Raw genomic sequence first — 22055 nt, forward strand, 5'->3', positions numbered from 1 at the left:
ATGTAAAAAGAAATTTAATCTTGTATCTTCAACAATATCCCCGCCTATAGCTCTTATAATATACGTTAAGCCATTCCAGTGTATTTTTTTCCTGAATGCATTTTGAATGCCATCACTACTGAATTGTCAGGGTTCCTTAAACTGATTAATATACTGCTGTTCTGATTACCCTTCAAATAATTAAGATCATTTCACCCCCAGAAGATCAGCAACAGCAACATTATTCCCCATAGCCACCGTCAGGAGCCTGGTTACTTTCGTGCATAGAGGTATAGCACGAGTGAGATCCTGATATACCTTCAAGCCATTCTTAATTCCCTAAAGCAGTGTTGTATCTAAGCTGGCTATACCACTTGATACTTTGAGTACTAAATATCCATGATGTAAAAGGGAAGCCAGGGAGATTTTAGAGGCAGTAAAAATCTCATTTGGCCAATAATGTAGATCTAAGGATGACCTACTGCTTTCCTGAGGGAAAGTGGAAACATTTGGAAGTCTGAAAAGATTTTTTTGTAAGTTTTCAGAATAAAGCACTTCTATGCATTTCTGAATACTCTATGAAAAATCTGATTCTATATGATTTATTCTACTTGCCAAGAATCTTGAAGATAGGATAATTAATTGCATGTGCCATTTTTGGCCCAGAGTCTTGTCCACCTTGTTTGAATAGTATAGATTACTGGGGAGTAAAAAAATCACTGAGAATTCTGTAATATTCTTCTACTTTACAGCCTCCTATAATATCAGAGGGTTAGGTAGCTTAGAAACAAATCTGTTTCTTTTAAATCCAAGTATTATTTGAGACAATATGGAGTTTAATGTTGAATATTAACTCATGAAACAAGATCATTAACCAATTGCTCAGCACGGGGAACCATTTTTTGATTGAGGGAGCTTGGTTTTGGTCTATTGGTTGCAGGCAAGTATATACACTCGCTTTGTATCATGACACAGACAGTATCAGCAAAGAAAGTGCTTCCTGATTGGGTTAGTCTGAGGAACAGGGAGACTAACATGCTGCTGATGACATGGAAGCAATGAAGTACAATACTGTTATTCCAAATGTCACTGCTATGTTATTTCCATTTCTGTTGGCATCTGCTCCATGTTACAAAACACGTACTTCCAATACAACAGCTCATTAAACAGGTTTCAGTTTGCTCAGAAATCAAATTAGAACGCTGTTACAGTCATAAGTCCTCAGATAATTATTAATAATACTCTACACTTCTATGAGTTCTTCTATCCAAGGAATCCACATGCTACACCTTATTAATCTTATAACATCCTAGTGAAGTGCCACTGCAAAAAAGCCTCACCCATAACCACCTCTGAGATGTTAAAGTTGTAGCTGTTGAACATAAAAACTGATTTAAAGCAAGGAATGATGAAGGGTTCATCAGGATTTAAAAGGCTGTGAGTATTTCATTCAGTTGTACCTCCAGCAGAACACTGGAATATAAATACTTTTAAGAAACTTGCAATGGGATTTTTACAGAAATCACAAATGTTAAAAATCACACAAATCCATAGCCACCAGTCTGGTACATTTAATCACCATTTGCCTTAAGGCATGTGTGCCACATATGGCCTTATCAAGTTCCTAATGCTTCTTGGTCGTCTTTTACACAAGATCTAGCTGATCTATCTTTTTAATGTTTGTAATCTGATGATCACATAACAACATTCAATACATGCTTTATTTTCCTACAGAATAAACTGGCCCTCATTAGCATGTTAGATCAGAAAGAAAAAAAGACAGGAGGAAAGAAAATCCTGTCTCTCATCCTTTCTGTCTGTGGGCACTCCCTCATTCTTCTAATGACCAAAATCTGTACTTGAGTAGAATGCAACACAAGTCAGTGGTTTTCCTACAGGGATGAAAACCTTATACAATATGCTCATGAGACAGCTTTCAAAGTTGCAATTATATAGTATATCCTCCTTCATATAGAAACAGAAGTTTTTATATTTATGCTGCTATCAGGAGCTTAACAGCTCATGAATTTTTGAACCACATGAATCCAAATCATCTTTCAACTTGTTATCTGAAAGACATTCATTCCCTTTGAAATACTCAAACAATAGCGACCAGCACTTCTGTGAGTTTTCTCTTCATTTTTTTTTATATGGATTTCTCCTGAGTCACAAATTATTCAACAGTTTTTAAAGCTCCCTTTGAGGATTGTAAGAACATTACCAGAGTCAAAATCTATTAGACACTGATGACAGTTTCTGCTTTCTTTCTAGCAGGACCAGCACTTAATTCTTCTGATGCTTTCTAAGAGAAACTAGTCCTTTAATCTACACACTAGTCTAAGCATGAATCTCCTTTAAAGGTGACCTACCTTGTCTGTGTAATGCTATCACACAAAAATATTTTTTTAAGTACACATTTATCAAACCCTTCCAATTGCTTTGATTTTATTCAGAACATCTTAAGTGATTCTAGTAAACCAGCTATCAAAGCAGGATTCATAGTGGAGTGGCATCTCTGAGCCCACTGCTGTCAAAGTAGCATCAGTGCTTACGCTGATCAGATCTTGACTGAAAGGTTAATGGACTACCTGGCAATAAATAATGTTTCCCCAAAAGAAAAGGGCAATTAGAACACTAAAAGTGTTTGTAATTCCCTCAGCATTATTTAATAACGCTCTTAGTTAATCTAAAGGTTTTGGTGTGAACCAGGATGTCCAGAGAAAGAGCTCCAAAAGGGATTTTCTGACCTCATGTCTTCAAAAAGCAATGAGAAAATACAACCACCAGCAATACCTATCTGCATTAAGTAACACCTGTCAAATTCAAGACAGATGGTTTACCATTTCCTGCAAGGCAAATCCAGTCTTCGCTTTCAAAGCAAAATATCTTCTACTTAAGTCAACCATTTCCACAAGTAGAAACAATTCTTAATAGAACCTTAGCCTACAGAGTTAATACAGGGACTCCAGTGCCCACAGTATAAGCTGAGTACGGTTTGGTAAGATTTACCATCAATCTGTTCTACTCATTCTCTAGAGCTTGTACGACTCTCTAAAGCTAAAGTCCAGACTTCACCCTAAGACAAACCTTTGAGTCTGAATCCCAGTATTGACAGATTGAAGTGGGAAAAATATCCAAACCAGGCCTTTTACAGAATATAAGTTATATATATGAAGGAAAAAAACAACAGCCAAATAGGGGGGTTGGTGAAAAATCTTCTCATACAATTGCAGACTCTGCTCACTGGAAAAAGCAAAATAATCTGTTTTCATGTACAAATGGTATTATTTTGTCCTTCAGAAAACAGCTCCATGGCTATTGGTCAAGAAGCTAAATAGAGATTAGCCAAGGATTTTCTGAGACAAACAGCAGTTGATGTGTACAAAATGTCCAACTGGCTGAACAAGTAGATACACAAGGTGCAAAATGGCTGACTGCAAGAGATGTCTAGTCTTTTTGGAGCTATAAGCAGAAGAACAGAAACTCCCAGGAAGTGTACTTGCTACTAAATTAAATATTGCTACTAAAATGGAAACTGATTTCTTCACCACAACTGTAAGGACACTCTGAAGAAGAATCAGAATTAAGTGCATTAGTGAACATCAAGATGCAATTTTCCTCTACATAACAGCAACTTCAAAATCAGGCTGACAGTGTGTTTACATTTACCTTGGTAAATGCACAGATAAAATGTTCACTTTGCTTTCTCTGAATTTCCCATTTTATAATTTGCCACTTACCATTCCCATGGTATAATTTGCCACTTACACCAAGGTCAGTTTGCTGGCTAAAAGATCTGTTTTTACCGGTATGCCTTCTTGCAGAAAAAAAAATGTATTCTAAGTGTTGGATGAAAAAAAAAACAAACAAAAACCTGATACAGAAACCAGGAACAATAAAAAAACCCAACTGGGCCCTTCTAGAGTATTAATTATTAAATATTACAGTTCTACCCCAGCTGAGATACAATAACAGAAGTAACAGCTAACTTCCTAAAAAAAAAAAAAAAAAAGCAAGTAACCTAGCTACCAGCTGAACTGTCTACAGGAACCTTTGATTGATTCCAATAATCTCCAGGACGCAACTGAGTAGTCCCATTAATTTCTCTACATTTTCTCCTTTTCCAGCAGGAATTTCCTCAAGTAAGTCTGACTCAAACCTGAGAAATACTATACTTAAGCACTCAGACAGCACCTTCTACTAGCAGACATACAGTCCGCAGTATAAACTGCTTTGCCAACACCACCAATTGGTTCTGAAAAGCAGGATTTCCAGGTCTGTAACAGTATGAAAAGAGAGAAGTGTAGTTTTTTTACGGGACTCACATTTACCTTTTTCAGTAGGTCAAGATGACAGTTCTCAGTCTTCCTGTTTTGTCCCATTACATCAAACTAAACCTCTGGCAGAGATCTCTAAATCAAACAATCATCTTACAGTGAGTTGTACCTCTTCATGCAGAACATTGATATCCACTGATATTAAACTGGTGCTCGAGCAAGAGCAACAAACTCTATGCAGCTGTTTAATACCATTTTTGAGCACATAACTAAGTAACTGTTATTAAACTACAGCATAAAGATTTCTCAGTAGTTTTGTCCTATATAGTATCACAACCTATTCAACTTTGCCTCTACAAAGTCACCTTTCTTAATTCTTGCTATAACAAAACCAATCATAAAAGAATAATACAAAGCTAGTAATCTGGTAATCTATTCCAGGTTCTTGTTAATAAAAAGTCTTTGATAAGTCTGAGTTGATTTCCATAAAAAATGGACAATGCCATTCCCAAGTTAACTGCTAATTTGTGCAGGGATATTTACAGGTCCTCTCTGAGTTACACTTCTAAACTTTTGTCAATAATTCTTCATTAATAATCAAAAATCCTTACCACAACTGCCACCACCACCAAGCAGTGGTGGGTTTGTGTCCTTCCCATCTCCACAAATTTAGCAGCTAGGCTACCTGAAGAAAGCATTTCAGTACAGATTCTACTCCAAGCATCTCAGGAGGAAAAAAGGGAACAGGAATGAGGCAACTTGATGATAATGATTTTAAGATATCTTTACAGCTTTGAGACAAAAAGCCAGTAAGCCTCCCAGAAATTAACTGCTAGAGGACAGCAGGAGAGACTAAAAAAAAAAAAATAATAGCACAAACAACACAAACACACACTCATGAAACATGGTAGAAGGGAGAAGAGGGAATAAGCTCAGCTTAACTGTCATCAGAGACTGTTACTGCCTCAATAACAGTTCAAATGGAGACCTTATTAATAAGATAAGCTAATTACCTAATTAATAGGCAAAGGAAAGAATAAAAGGAAGTGCAGGTATTATAGACATTTTTTTTGTACTACTGCATTTTCCTTAACATCTTTTGAATCAGAGAAGCCATCAGAGGTGGCTGCAGAGAGGTGGTTTGACTACCTCATAGCTCTTAGAGGATTCAGACTGTACAGCAGGATTCAAACAGTTTCACAGTGTTTGAAACATGGTGAGGACAACTTCCAGTCACAGAGATGGAACAAACTAACTGAATAGAGACAATTTTATATTCAAAATTATGAAAATCACAAGCTCTCTTATAGAAGCAGCAGCTCTGACCATCAGGGTGGAATGTCATTTGAACAAAAGCCATAAGGAGATAAAAGTCAGAAATTTCAGGAAAAGAAGTAATTAATGCATAGAAACAAGGATGTTGGTGTACAAAAGCAAGCATAAAGGAAATCAAGGGAATAGATAACAGCAGGCTCTCTGGGAATATATTCTGTGGGGAACAGGAGTACAGGAGAGCTGGATATTATTAAGCAGAGCTTTACAAACTCAGTTTCTTAATCACAAATTTAAGAATGATTTTAAAATATTATTTATAACCATAATTGAATTCAAATCATAAAAGCATGCTATCCTGGTGTATTCAAGAGGAATATGGTTACACCAAAACTTCCTCGAATGACAATCAGAAGCTTTATGCAAATAAATGGTGACAACAAAGATACAGCAATAGTGACACATCATTAAAGGTGATACAAAGAAACAGCATAAACATTTTGAAATAACATCAAGAAGACACATGCATGAGATAAACCAGAAAGAAATGGTAACAAAAAAGGTACATAAATAAAACACAGGTAAGAATACAAGATTTTGAAAAGATGAAAGAAGCTCTTTTCTCAATAACAGTGATGAAAGAACCACGTAATTATGTTTAGGTAGGCCATATGTAAAGCCTGCTATCTGCTAAAACCTGATAATTGCTAGCAAAAGACTTCAAGGTCTTGCAGAAAACAGGAGAGCAGCAAGAGGACTACAAAGAAATGCAAACCTATCTGGTCTTTCTAGGAAAAGGGTATAAGAATATATATAAATGACAATATTCACTGCGATCAAGCGACTAAATATACATATAAAATCTTGGAGGATAAGATGATGAAAATAGTATGGATTTCTCAAGGATAAATCATGTTAAATACCTAATTCATTAATGTAATAACTGGACTGATCACGCAGAAAAAGGCATAGGCTACAGCTTAATATTAGTACAACTTCTGACACTACACCAGTGATACATTGTTTTCAAGAAAAGAAAATGTAGTTAGCTTAAATTGACACAGGAGCTTGGCTTGGCAGCTGCGATCAGGATTCTGCAGTAACCTCTAACAGTTCAGTACTTGCTATGTCTTAATTTTTTATTTCAACAGCTCTGCTATATATCTGTCAAGTTGCTACTAATATTTTATTCAACACTTAACGCATTAATAAAAATAAGATAATGATAATTAAGTTAAAATAATGAAAATTATACTCTCATTTTGAATTGCATAATTATAAACCAGTGTCCATTTTAGGATTTTTTTTTCCCCTTCCTTGCTTTGTGTTCCTCTCCCTTTGCACAGTGCCCCACAAAACCTACACACCAAAACTTCTGTTCCCTTCTGAAGGACATTAAAATCGATGTTATACCACTAAGTTGGGGGGGGGGGGGGGGGAGGGAGGTGGTGCTACATTACATTTCCTTCTGTTTCAGTATTAATACTGTTTTAACTATATTCAGGTGAACATACACTAACTTGAGGTGAGCACCTGCTAAGAAACAAGTAAAACTTTACATTTCAGGTCATGATCAATTATTTTCTTTTCCCAGCCCCTCCCTGTTCACTCCCTAACTAAATAAAAGTTAATTTCTCTGTAAATATTTAATAATATTTTCTTCTTTCAAAAGTAAACTCAGTCAGTAGTTGTTGATCATATCTGCAATGGTGAATTCACTTCTTCAATGTAAATTTGATATAGATAGAGGTTTCTTGTGAATTCACTTCTTCAATGTAAATTTGATATAGATAGAGTTTTTTTCTTGTATTTTCCTAGAATAAGCAGGCAAAGACCTAAGTTCACCTCAGCAATATGTGCAGGCAATGGCATAACAAATAAAAGTGTCATTTTCCAAACCACCAGTTCAGAAAGAGAGACAGTAATTGTTCTCAAATTATTGTGTTTTCTGAAAATAATGGAAGAGAGACAAGTCACACACTTAAAAGGTAAACCGTGAAGATCTTCAATAAAAGCACCTAACAATAATTAAGCTAAATACCTAACCATCCGCTTAATATTCTGTCTTTCCAGAGGTCTAGACTACATGGCATATTTTGTAACTCTTAAATAGAATATTCCAGACTGATAGTACCTAGTTGGCCTTCCCCCTCTCCTGCAGAGCAGGCAAAGGTTTCAGATTGGCTGAGGAAAGAAAACCTTCCCTTGGAAAGTGTGAATTTCTTTAACATGAAGAAGTCACTGGAGGTAATAAAGGTGGTCTCCTTAGCCTGAACTAGAGCATGCTTACAATCTTGATGAGGAAACAAGGAATAACAGTTCACCATCTTGTTTCTTCAGCACAAACTAAGAGAAAAACATTCTAGGATGGACAATTCTCCCCAAGAGGGCTTGTGTATAATTGTTAACTTAGTGCACAGTGCTTGTCTGCAACTGCTGCAGTGTCAATATTGTTACTGTCTTCAGCAGAGTGAAGGATGAAGAAAAAAAAAAAAATACAAAATAGGAGGAAAAATATTTTTGTGTGTCTGAAACATGCCTAAAAATTTAATTTCAGTGAATTAAACAAACAAGCAATTAGTAAATGAGCATCTCTTTGCTGCTACTTTTTTACTATTATACCTTTTATTTAAAAAAAAAAAATCCATCTAAATGCAGTACGAGATCATAAAGCTTTTCATATTTTAAAGCACTTTGAAACAATTACCTTGAAGGGAGGCCTTGACAGTTAAATGACTCAGTTAAATGAATGTTATAAAAGGTGCATAATGATTTTTAGTGAAATATTGAATTTAACCACAAATGAGGAAAATCAGGCATAAGCAACGTGGGTGTATTTCAGTATTATTGCCTTGCTTGAGAGTTCAATGGATGTTAACGGATTTTGTATGATCTAACATGAAACTATTAGCTCGAGAGACCAAGCTGAAATTTTTCATATCTTTTTCCTTCACTTTCATGTTTGGTTTTCAGCTTTATTAAACACCTCTTTTTTTTTTTTTATATTTAGAAAACCATTTTTTAGTTTTGTTATTCTGGGTTCTTTTGCTTGTGGATACTGACAACATCCATCCCTGTGCTACATTTTACTGTGATCACGTGATGGTAAAGACTGCATTCCTTAGCTTAAGTATTCCTTCTTGTTTTACTGATGACTCTCAGGAACTGAAAAAAAACAAACCCAAAATTAAAAAAAAAAACAAAACAAACTAACTCCAAACCAAACTAAAAAAAAAAAAAAGCCTGATATCAGAATTTTGAATCACTAAAATCTACTGTTGAAGTTAGTGGGAAGATATTGTGAGTGGCTCCGGTAGGACCAAGCCTACACAGCATAGATTTATTTATCCTAGAATGTTGTCCGCTTAACTCTGATATCTTTACATGATTTCTCATGACCATATGAAAAAACAGATTTAAATAACATTCCAGCTTGCTTTTAAAAGTTACATTTATGATTATTAGTATTATTATTGTTATTGCGCTTCAGCACAAGAACAAGGTGGTGTTCTTTTGATGCTGAACCACCATTCATTAAAGGTCTTTATTTGCTGGGAGAAAAATAAATTAATGAAAAACTACCCACTATTTCCCTGTAGATAAAGAAAGGGAAATATCTCAATGCTGAAGAAATTATGCTGAAAAACAGGGATCATACATGCTCAGTTTCTCTGGTGAAATGAGGCGGAATGACTGTTCCACAGTAGAAAGGCCAAATACACACATGGAAGGCACTATTTATTGAGATCTACAGTCTGTCTAAAGCTTTCAACTCTCTAGTTTAACACTAAAAACAGACAAAAGAAATATTGCTGGAGCTGTCAAAACTTGTTAGGAGTCAAAGATTCAGGTAAAAAAAAAAAAAAAAAGACCAACAAACTGATGAAATAAGATCTTTTGTTGAAGGAAAAAACAAAACAGCTGAAGCAGTATCAAGTGCACAGTAGGGCCAGGGAATCAGCTTAACCCACTGCTTTTCAACCTCCTGATGTTTTTATTTCCTTATCCCCAGATGATATCCTGCATGTACTCTGGGTGCCTGGAGCAGCCTGATGCAGGCCTCCTTGGAGGAGAGGGCAGAGCTCTGAAGGGTTTGGGCAGCAGGTGTGAAGGAGCTTGAGCCCATTTACACTCTGCTGCTTGTCACCTGCTCCCACATCAGCCACCCTGGCAGAAACAGCTTGTTTAAGAAAAATGGGGTGTGGAAAGGAAGGAAATAAAAAAAAGCCAGTTGGCTCTATGCTAGAAACATGCACCCTAATAAATTAAAACTTTAAATATCACTGGAGTATTAGCATCAGTAGCCACACCACTTGGAAACTAGAGAGACCTCACTGCCTTTGGGTAATTACTATTACAGAGACAATAACATTTTAACTGAGCAAAGGATTAATTATTTTCATCATATGTGTGGACAGCTTCCATCCTACTCTTCTTGTCCCCTCCTCGTCCTTTGCCACCTCAGAATGCTGTAATAAACATAATAGTGTGTTTTGCTTTAAAAGTCAGCCACGGTTCAGTGAACAGACTGACATGCTATTTCATGTGAGAAAAGAAGCTGTGATTTAATCTCAGTTTCACTAGCTAGGTTCCTACCTAATATGTCTGGGGATAGTTAAGCCTGCATTCACTGTAAGACATCTGCATTATATAGCATTTGGCCCTCTGTATTTCCACACTGCAAAGATGAAAAATTAGCTAGGTTTCTTGCATCTGCTGTGCAACAGTGGTAAATCTCTATATACTCACAGATATAGAAATATTCCCGGCCTGGCCTGAACTCAAATCCTAGAGAGAAGGGTGTGAAGAGCTGGAACTTTTCTGAGAACTTCAAAGGTCCATTTGGGGAATGCGGCCGATTACATTCCCACCTCTTGAACCCTTTGGAGGTGTGATCGCAGGAGCTGTAGCCATCAAAGTTCACCATGTACAGAACATAGCGTTCGGTCTTCTCTTCCGGAACTGAATCTTCATAGTGAGGGCAGAACACATCCAGGTAGTCATTGATGCATACATCGATGTGGTAGTCGCCCCGCTGGAATCTAAAAATCACAGGAAGAGTTCAGATGTAAGCATAGTTAACTCAGGATGACCTTGTTGCAGGGTAACATTCTCATGAAAGGGGCAGCACTAATGACACTTTAGCCATGAGCATTTACACTCAGAAACAGTCCTCAATCCATGAGAGCTATCAAAAACAGCTTATGCAGGACTATGATCTTACAACCTTCTGGATAAAAATCTTGCTCTTTGCTTTTACAAAGTGAGTTCCTTGCTAATGCTCACCAAGCTATAGCTACCTTTCCCTACAGTTTATTGAATAAACAAAGTTGTGGCTTTTTTTTTTTGGTTGTGGCTGGTTTTGGTATGTTTTTTTTTTAACTGAAGAAACAAGCAAGAAACAGAGAAGAATCTAAAATTGTACCAGCTTCCCTAAATCAGCATCTGTATAAACATCTACATATTCATGCCTATAAATAAGCCAAACATACCCTCTTCTCTGGATCAGGCAGCGATCACCCCTGTGTTGAAAGCTGATTTGAGTGCGAGTACTTATAGTTAACTACAAGAGCACAAACAGGTTTACTCTTTCTTCATGATTAGCAGCAGTTTGTCAAGATGCAAGGAAAAGCCTGTATTGCTTTGTAAAGATACTGAAAAGCAGTACATTTCCTTTGCCAAAAGTATATAGTGGAGACGTTGCTCTGTTCAGATAAAAGGATTCTGGTATATGAATTATCAGCACTCAGCCTAATGTGACAGCTCTGAAAGAGTGCCAGCTGAGAAATGCAGTACAAGGCACCAGCCCAGATGCACTTTATTATTACTACTATTATTACTGAGGACTTCTTAGAGATGTGGGATTATTGCTTTCCTGATGATGGGGAGAGTGTCCTTTTTTCTGCCTTCCATGTTTCACTTACATTGCTTCTCTAATTCTACGGCATAGTATCTGGGAACAAATTCACTGCCTCCATGGGAGCTTATACCATGATGGATTTAATGATTCCATAAACCAGGTCTGTACATCTATCAAACTCCCTGGGGTGGCCAAAGAAACCAAACACTGACCTACTCCACTTCAGGCTGACTGGGCTACTTGTAGCTTCTCTTTTTCACAGCTGCAGTTGTCAAGTGTATCACAGAGCAATAAAAAGGCCATGACAGATTTAACTATAATACTTCTTTTTAGCTGAGGGGCATATTTTAAACACCTGATGGGCTTGAAATCTGCCATCTGGATCCTTCTATCTAATTTCTGAGAAAAAGCAATGATCTGCTGGCCCTCCAAGGATAAATTCAGAGCAAACTACACCTTTTCATATCCCTACAATACTTTCACTTGAAGAAAATAGCTTTTTAGAGGGGAAAAACTGAACACACATCAAAGCATGATATATCTGTATAATTTTAGCCAGTGCACATCCTCACAGTTCCACTCTGTAACATAGAAAAGCCTCTCTGAACCACAGTTCTTCCAGAAGAATTTACATTTATCTAAATCATTAGTTAAAAATGTATTTTTGTACTCCAGTGCTTTCAAAACCTGTCACCTGAAAGATACTGTCTTAAGAGATTTTGCAATAATGGACTGTTTTCAAATCGGTGTCTGTGTGCTGTGTCAGCTAACAGTATGGCATTTCTTATATGTAATGGAAAAGGTATCTAACAAGTTATGAATAGGAAAGCCACATTCTGGCAATGATTTCTTTTTTAATTACAGTTTTAATAAGTAGAAATGAATATCTATTTTTATATGTGTGTGTGTGTGTGTGTGTGTGCTTTTTTTTAACCATGCAGGTGACAGACAATGCAGCTTTCTTAAGGGATTCTCAAAGTTACCTCTTATATCAGGTTGCGCCTTCACAACAATGCCTAATCACAGTTTTGTGACAGAAACTATATGCTTTCAGAACTAAACTTATGTAATTGAAGACATCCAGGATCAGCGTGGTCTCCTTAACATCAGACTTTCACAACACAAATGACCTTGTATGAATTGCTTCTCCTCATTTTCTAAAGTTAATGGAGAGAAATAGGAACTTCTGAGTTCAATTCATCTGGCTTGTTTAGGCCCAGTGTACACCGGAATGAGATGGATCACACTCTAGAAGCAGCTATTTCTCCCCTTTAACCAAAAGGAGAGTCTAGACAGACATTTTCCAGATAGAGTCTGTATTCTAAACAGCTGAATTTGAAGGAAAGAATCCAACTGCACAGGCTATAATAATGGATATGATAAATACAGAGAGACAGAAAATGACATTTATGATCACATCTTAAACCCCTGTTATCAGTGGAATCAAATTTGCACTCTGCACCAGGTGAGCTGTTCTACCCAATAGTGCACACAAACGGCTCATCTGACTCCCCCTGACAAAGTCCCCTATTATATTTTTGTTAACAAACAAAACCACACCACAACCAACCCTTTTGACCACTCACATTTTAGTGGATTCATTTTTATTTTCGATTTCTTAAGTGCTGGCACAGTTGTGTGACCACTGCCTTGTCAGAAACATGGAAAGTAAGAAGCAAGAATTGCCTGCAAAAAGGTCTGAGGATGAAGCATACAATCAAGTCCTTTTTATAACAGTGTCCTTCCTTTCCAGCTCTCTCAACATTTTCATTCCACAGTCATTCCCCATAGCCAGAAGGTGTTTACATTTATGCGTCTAAGACTGGAGAAGATGGTGCCTATTTTAAGTGACCTAAACTGGCCTTTAGCTGAATTGCTGGCACAGCAGTGAACCTGCTGCGGGGAAAACACGTACCAAGCAGCTCTGAGTGCAGACACTTCACTCCATATAGTAAGAGCAATACTGAAAAAAGGTTATTAGCCAACTAAGAAGCAGCAATCAGGTATTTATTTCCCCTCTTGTAATACCTTACAAAAGTCAGTAATCAAAACCTCAGCAAGTGTACTGAAGAGATGTAGAACTAATTTTATTTTTCAAAAAAAGTCTAGTATCTCCAGCATGCCTCTTGGAATGAACTGAGACCATTCTTACTTCCCCAGCTGCAAGGCAGCGTGCTGCATTTAGCTTCCCAAAGAGGAAACACAAAGGCCTCTAACCTGATCAGAAAGGCAAGGGATGGCCATGAGTACCTCGCAAAAAAAATTATCAGCTGAGACTCCTCAAAGCTTTTAAAGGAAACACTTCAGAAATACATTTCCAAGAATTTTAAACACACATCTGAGAGGAAAACACTTAACATTCACAAGCTGAAAATCTTTTATTAGTAGTGTATTGTCAGGTACTGGAGTGAAACAAAAGTTCCACTTCAAATTAAAGCATTTATCAATGTTTAGCCACCTATATATGCTAAGGAACACAACATATGAAGGGAAGGTAGAATCCATTAACAAATACACAGGTATAACAGATATCCTGTTGACTACACTTAAGGTTTAATAAGTTTGTTTCTTTTTCCAGAAAACTTGATTTCCTGCTCTCTCTAATAATGTTACTGATGTACCTTTCCTTTACTCAGCTAGGTCTTCATCCTCTTCTGGTAGATCTTCATTTGCACTCCCACATCCTTCTGGAATCACGTGATAATCAGGATCTTTATATAAATCTCATTACAAGTCCTATCTAGATTTTATGTAACAGAACATTGTGTGCTGGTATAAACCAACCAAAAAGACTTCTTCAAAAGCCTGACAGGATCTTACAGGCCTTCTGCAAATAATGACATTCCTACCTGTGCACTCTGGCTTAAACACAGCAAACACAGAGACATTCTTCAAAGGTAATTAACCTTTGTTTTTTGTCAGATAGCATTCAAAGAGTGTCTTGGAAATGTGTATAGTACAAAGCTAGCTATTAGGTGGCAGGGCTGTAAAAGCCATTTTGAAGACAGAGACAGATAGTTATGTAGCTTCTAAACCTAAACATTTCCATAAGCAACAAACATCATCTTGCTATGCAAACTTGCATACTGCTTCCAGTAAAGACAGTCAAACAAATGTTTCTGTGTCTGGCTCAGCTGCCACTGATGAAATGGTCAGGTATTCAGAACTCAGAGAAAGAACTTCATGGTAATTTTAACCACAGAAACACAAGACTAGCAAAACATTTGCAGAGTAATTAATGCCTTCTGTATTCCGTTTATCCATTAGCACAAGTACACAGACTGTGTGCATGCTTCTCTTCATAATTTTAAGTTCTGAAGCATCTGTGGCTTATCTTGAATTTAATAACTTTGCTGGTCACTGAAAAAAATGACTATTTATTTAAGCAGAGATTTAGAATACAGCAACAGTTTTGTTTGGTTTTTGTTTCTTTCTTTCTTCCTTTCTTGGAATAAACACTATAAAAATCCAGTTTAAGAAGAGCAAATAACACTAATTGCCCATTATCATTTAGATAGATGAAAAATTGCAGTAACTTCTGCTTGTTGCTTCCCATACAAATCTGGTTAGTTATATTCCATCACCCTTCTGTAAAATCAACACACCGGATGCTCTACTTCAAGATAAGTGTACTGGAAAATTTTCCTTCTACTATGTCAACCTTTCTTTATCTGGAGTATGTTCTGTGAAATGAATGTGACAAGGCTTCACTGTGAGCAAGAGAAGACTTCATATACCTGCTCTGACAATGAATTTTGAAATTCTGGTCTTCAGTATGGCATCAGAAGGGATCAGATGCAAATTCTGCTGCCTGGAGCCTGAGCAGCCTATAACATCAATTTACAGAGGACACTACCACCGCTAAATGCCTTATACCAGCTGCCTTGCTCTCAAATGATAATCTGAAATGCAAAGCAACATCAACTAAATTCTCTGAATGCATTCATTCTTGGGTTAAATACAAAACACTATTACCCATAGCTCTTCAGAAACAATACGGCAAAAAATTACTGGTCCTGTTTCCTAAGGAGAAAAGGCTTCTGTGAGCAGCACATACATACCCCAGTAACTGTTGGTCAATCAGCTCCTCCTTTTTTTACTTTTACTGCTTTGAGGTTTTTTTTTAACTTTTATGGCCACTAAGCCAGTTTTAATTAAATTTAATGGAGACAGGTCTCAGAGAGAAGTACAATCCTAAAAGTATCATGAGAAAAGAAGCTAGGTGAAAAGATCCTGTATGTATCCCAATAACTGACTCACCGTAGATTAAATGTTATTAGACAACAGAAACATCTCTTACAAATGCTCTAGACTCAGGAAAAGCTTCAGAAATAGGTTGAAAATTATGTTTATTTCTGTTATCTAGTTGTGAAACTTATTTGCTTAAATTATTAATAACAGAGAGATGAATATAAAGTACATATTTGTATATGCAGTAATACACAAACCCCCAAAATTTTCAGGAAACGTTAACATTCTTTAAAAGGACAACATTTTAGTTGCTCTTAGGATGTGGTGATATCAGTTATTTACCATTCCACACCAGTGAGCTTACTCATAGCTTTTTGCCCCTGTTCAGGTGGCAAGTATAGTGCATTAGACCATCCCAAGTCCTACTCACATGCTGTGCCTGGAACACAACAGCGTAACTCATTACTCTTTTAGACAGTCCAAGCCCCCTCATTTCAACTAATTTAAAGCTGTTATGTGTGATGGGGGAAATCTTGTGGTTGTTAATTATCTGAGGGGTTGTGGGATTAAGTGTACCATTTTACTGCAGATAAATTTAAAAATGTTATTTCTGTGCTATGCAAAAATAACCTCTTTAACGCTTCTCTGCTCTTCCTAAACTCTGTTCCCATAGCTCTGCTGACATCAACAACGATTCTGATGCACAAACAATGAAGTAATCAAAGATCTGTTTTAATTTTAGCCCTCTTCAAACCAAAAGAAAACGAAACATTTTCCAGATGCTAAGAGAAGTGGGTTTGCTAATGGTAGCAAGTCAGTGACATTTTAGGTCTCTAGCAGGGTATTGCTAGCCTGAGCAAGCAAACAAAAAAACCCTGCAATATAAAGGAGCTGTCTATGACCTTTTAGTCCTTAGGTTACAGTTTCACGAGTTAATACAAGTTCAAAACACCATGAGAAAACATTATGTAAGAAAAAAAAATACTGACTGACAAAACAGAAGAGAAACAAGTAATCAAGGCTGTTGTTCAAAAAAAAACAGTTTTCAACAACTATGCCTAGAAATGACTGCAAGTTAAGTACACAATACAGAAAGAAACTTATTCTCTTGTCATTAAGTCCTCAATTCAATTAGCATTTATTGGAGTAATTAAACACTGGGAAAGGATGCCAGGCTAATTGTTAGATTATGATAATTACATAGCTTTGCTGTGCTACAGCTGATCAAAATAAGATGTGGTCACACACACTCAGTTAAGGCTTCAGTTAAAGCTTCTCCACAATCATTGGGTTTCTATGGGAAAGTTATTACTATAATAAGGCTACTTATTACTACTAGTTCATTATCAATCAGGCAGAGAAACTTATCATTTGCAACCTTCATTTTACTCTCCACCCACTCTTCTGGAACAGGCCTCCCTAAAGGTTGCTCCCAGGTCTCTGCCTTTGGCTGGCTCCTTTCCACCACAATTACACAGCTGAGCAGAATCAGGCTCCTGCACTTGAAAGAGTTCACCGGACTTCAAATTACTGTTTCACAACTGTCTTCAAGAGCCTATCACATTTCTTGAGAGAGCTGAGTGATTTCCCTGCATTTCATTTCACATGTATCTGCCTTCCCCTTTTATTCCCGCTACGCCCTCCTCACCTGGGAGATTCTTTATACTACTTGGAGGTGTCAGAAGCAAAAACTCCAAACAAATTAAAATCAGAAAGCACGGAAGTGTATTAAGCTGGACTTCATGAGAAAAAGAATCAGTTTTACATCGCTTGTCTCCATGAAGAATCTCATGCCTTTACCTCTTCTTATCAGCCAACGGTACAAGAGAGACATTGTGCCTTCCTATTTGGATGGCTGCATTTTTTCTTGCTAAATAACAAGATTCTGATCAGTTACCATTGTATCTGGTACTTCATACTGACTATTTAAATGAGTCAAGTGATCTACTATGGGAACTAGAACATGGGAAGAAACATGAAATCAGTTTGAGTTAGCATCTAGATTTTCAAAGAAAATAATTATTAAGCACTCTGAAGAGTCAAAGAATGTTTGGCCAGAACACAAAAAATCACTAAAAGATACCAAACTCATGATAATTATTCTGTGCTAATATAAAAAGTAGACCTTTTGAAATGCCAGAGGTATCTGCCCATACATAGGCAATTGACCTGGAAACTGTCCTTAAATAGAACAGGCCAAGCTTTAGAACACTGATGACATGGTCTTTGGTCTCATACTTCATTCTTCCTGTGCTATGAAAGTTTGCAGCTATCCTGTAGGTGACCACTTACAACCTTTTAATTCTCTTAACTTCCTGAACCAAGAAACCTCCTAAAAACCAGTATAGTAAAAGTCTTAGCTTTCTGGGGAAAAAAAAAAAAAAAAAAGCTCAGGTTTGGGTTGGTTTTTCTTGGGTTTGTTTGTTTTGGTTTTTTTTTGGGGGGGGGAGGGGCGGGGGGGTTATTGCTGTTGGTTTGGTTCTTAGTAAAAAATGGTTATTGAAAACATCTTAATGTGCCTTGACTGAAACACATACTTTCCAAAGTAAGGAAAACCTACATTCAGAAGGAGGCTTCTACTAGCAGGATCATGGCAAAATAAGAATGCAAAACACAGGAGGAAAAGAGTAAGTTTCAGTAGTAAAAGGCTTATGTCCTATTTAAAATGCAAGAGTTCTTTGAATGGCATATGTTGTGTTAATTCCATTAAATCCAAAGACTTGAAATATCTTCTGATGTTATTGCTAAAGAAAAATTTCAGTTACATCATAACAGTTAACAATGATGTTAAATTTAAAGTACAGGCATCTTTTATTTGGTTTTATGCTTAAAAGCTCTTTAAGAAATAAATTCTGCAAAAATGTGTTTACTTACTGTTAATCACTTCCCTATTACACTCATAACTGTGTATATTTGTACAGCTGGGTCCTGTATTGACTTTTTATAGTTGGCACTACAGAAAGATATATGTTCAATGATAATTCAAACATTAAAAAATACAAACTAAATGCTCCCTTTCTATGAAGGCAGGAATAAACAAATCAACATTTGTTTCCCACCTATAAATCTGAGTACTCCAGAGATTCTCAAGTACTGCAAGACCCTCACCCACTTAACTTCTCATCATTCTGCACCTTCTAATTGATAAGCTGGACATTTTTCATTCTGCTTATTAAGAATGCATCAGACCCTGCATTTGTAAAATTTGCTCAAAGCTGACACAAATTACTTTCACCTGATCTCTTATTATTTCTGTTTTATTGCAGCCTCTAAAGCAAAGCACTCGTTACATCTTGGGGCTTCAGTGACATAGTCATGCTGTGAATGATAAGGGTGATAAAGGGGTACAACATGTCATAGAAGTGCTACCAAAGAGTTCAGGCTCTCATTCTCAGCTGTCCCAGCTCTGATAGCTTTAATCCCTATGACTGCAGACGCTACCTGGCTAATGATTTTCATTGCCGTGGCCATTTAACTTGCAGAGATGTATGAAGACAGGAAGGAGGGGAAGGTAAAGGAAGAGTTACTATTCTGTCAAAAGCATCATTTAGATTTACAGTGTTGAAGATACAATCTGAAAGGTAACAGACCCAATCAGATACTACAGGCAGCCTGAGATTTGTGTTTGGAGTCTCTATCCACACTGTGAATCCAGAATAACTGGCTGAAGCCAGTCTCCTTTTTCCTTCATCGGTTGCTTTGATAATTTTTTGAATTCCTGGAAACTTTTGGAATTTGATGTACTACAGTCTGTGGACACTGAGTTGTACAGTTTGGTTCCTGCTCCTCTCCCTGCATTTCTGAGCCTGACACCTAAGACACACCTTTCTACTACAGATGCAATTTGTATTTTGAATTGCATAGCTAAGAAAGTAATTTATAATCTGTGATGCTGCACTGTTTACAAGAAGAGTGATAATAAACGATACAGCCGATTACAAATGTCTAACCAAATGCAATCAATCATCTTCAAAAGTTTATTAATTGAGCGTTTTCACCTTTCCTACCTCTAGCAGTCAGAGGCAAGAATGTACCTCATCAACCCCTCAAAGATAAGATTTTGTGACGGCAAATTTACTTATTGGAGAAAAAGCAAATTTTTATTATCCCAGTTCATAATTTTAATCAAAATAAACACTTAAGTTAAAGAATCCATTAGATCTCTGTTTCAGTGCATCTCACCAGCTCTTCAACGAAGCTGCCACATAAAAAAGCCTAGACAAATGAAGACTGCCTACTTTTCTACTGTCTGCAACACAAGTTTAGCTAAGGATTGACTGTAACAGAATACAGACTTCAAGATCTGTCCTTTCATCTTGTACATTCTGACTCAACAAAAATGATACAACTGAGAAGTCGTTCATTGCACTTAAAAGATGTCTTAGACTTTTATATTTCTCAGTTTGCCCTGTTTTTTTAAGGATGCATATTTCCTGTTCAGATGGTCATTTCTGCAGGAACACTATTCCACTGCTCAGGCTTGCTCTGTGAGGTTGTCGAGAAGTTATCTATGCCCAAAGATGTGTTGCAGTAATTTTCACAGTGAAGCAAACATAAGACAGCAACTTTGTTTACACCAGCTTTTTCTTCCCACATGGCAAGAAACATATGTAGAGACCTCTACTTCCTTCCCTCAAATGAAAAATCTTCTAAATCATGCCTTCCAAGCTCCCAGGAGCAAAAGGTAATTTAAGGCTTTGGTATCCACCAAAGTTGCAAATAACATGCTGAACAGGTAGAGGTCATTTGCTTTGTTTTCCTAACATTTCATTTCATCAATGAAATGAAAAAGCAAAACAAACCAAAACAACAAAAAAATCCCCAACCCACTTTAATTATGTTGTACATTAAATATGTCAAAGGAAATACAATGGTTTTAGATCTATTAAAAATAAGTTTTAATTAAGACACTAATGAATTATAGAAATGTGTCCACCTACTTTAGCTTTTACATCTAAGAAACAAAGCAGCCTCCACCTTCCAAATCCTTTACAAAAGGTTAACAGTTCCTTGGATTACAGACAGAAAAAAGGCAATAGAAAATTACTGCTTTTTGCTAAACTACTAGACTTTTTCCTGAGGTGCTGAATGAAGCTGTTTAACTGGTTTTGGGTTGGGTTTATTTTTCCATTTCAGTTATTTTGCCTTTGTTTATGAACTAGTTCTGTTAATGACCATATATCTTCAGCTTTTTAGTGCATTTTTGACCCTTACTTACACCTTTTATGGTATGTTTTAACTCAGGCATTTAAATGCAGTTAAATTTACTTTAAGACACCTTTTGTTAGATTACAGAATAGTCTGTAAGCATTCTGTAACAGCACATGAATATTTTTTCTTTATTTAAATAATAGCTGTGACTGATGTAAAAAATACATCCCGACACAGCAGCTCCAAAGTTCCCAAAAAGTTACAAATATTTGACTATTAAGAGCCTCTATTCTAATAAGCAGCTCTGTTCAAGACAGCAATTAAACTGATGCTTTAGAATTAAACACATACTAAGCTGAAGGATTTAGGTACATGGTTAAATGTTTTCCTGCATCGAGGCCTAACTGTGCAGAAAGCATTCAACAAAACAGTGAATCTGCGTGGTCTACACATGGGTATAAAATTATTCATTATTATGCTGATGTCAGAAGAAAACTACCTCAGCCAAAGAAGAATGTGTGAACACAGCACTTTATGATATGAAACATGGTAACGAATAACTTCATACTAAGAATCATTCATTACCAATATTATTACAGTAATTCCTGTTATGACTCTCATTTAATCATTCTACTCCGGGAAACTGAACTACAGGTATCATTGCAGTCAATACTTGACTCTTAATCCACAGACAGAAAGGGTTAAAAAGCTTTTACTTTAATGAGTGGGCAGCTTTTATTGCACAAAAGAAAAAATTCTTACCAGGATTAATGTTTTAAATATGGTTCCTTGGTCCATTAGAAGGTCATGACATCACCACCACTATCCTTACGTTAAGCAAGATGAAAAACAACCCAAGACTTTATCAATACACTACCATCAATCTAACCAGTGACCTGAATGTAGGTGGTGGCATGTAATTCCTATGTGTTCAAACATTAAAGCTTAATTCACTTCACCCATGTCATTTTCTTGCTCTTATGTGCTGAGATGATGCTCTTGATTAAATACGCAGACAGCAAGAGACTAAATTGGCTTCAGTGGTTAGTATCAGTTATGTACGTGTGTACATAACACAGTACAGACATAGAAACACAGTCTGTTTAAATGCTTGTGCTCATAACACACAGGGTATGGAACATCTAGTCTTGTAAATGCATTACAAATGAGTAAACTTCTATTAAGGCTCATTGAAACCTGTTCTTCCCTTCAAAACCAATTATTTCAAACTTCTCAACCTGAAACACAGAAATTGTTTCCCAGTACAGCACAACAGAGAAGATGACTTCTTAACATGTTGGGGTTGATTGGCTAAATGTTGTTTC

At 36.6% G+C, this 22055-nt stretch overlaps 1 protein-coding gene across 2 annotated transcripts in view; it reads right to left on the minus strand.

The window, feature by feature from the left end:
- Window positions 1-22055, minus strand: part of EFNA5 (ephrin A5) — a 210704-nt gene that overhangs the window by 29227 nt on the left and 159422 nt on the right. For both annotated transcript variants that reach the window (XM_061478701.1, XM_061478700.1), the window contains exon 2: window positions 10278-10570. In XM_061478701.1, coding sequence (XP_061334685.1) covers window positions 10278-10570 — 293 coding nt within the window. The remainder of the gene's footprint in view (window positions 1-10277; window positions 10571-22055) is intronic.

The sequence above is a fragment of the Pezoporus flaviventris genome, unplaced genomic scaffold (assembly GCF_033815535.1).
Source record: "Pezoporus flaviventris isolate CSIRO_AGI_PZ_B2104156 unplaced genomic scaffold, CSIRO_AGI_Pfla_v1 ptg000130l, whole genome shotgun sequence".
NCBI classification, from domain to species: Eukaryota; Metazoa; Chordata; class Aves; order Psittaciformes; family Psittacidae; genus Pezoporus; species Pezoporus flaviventris.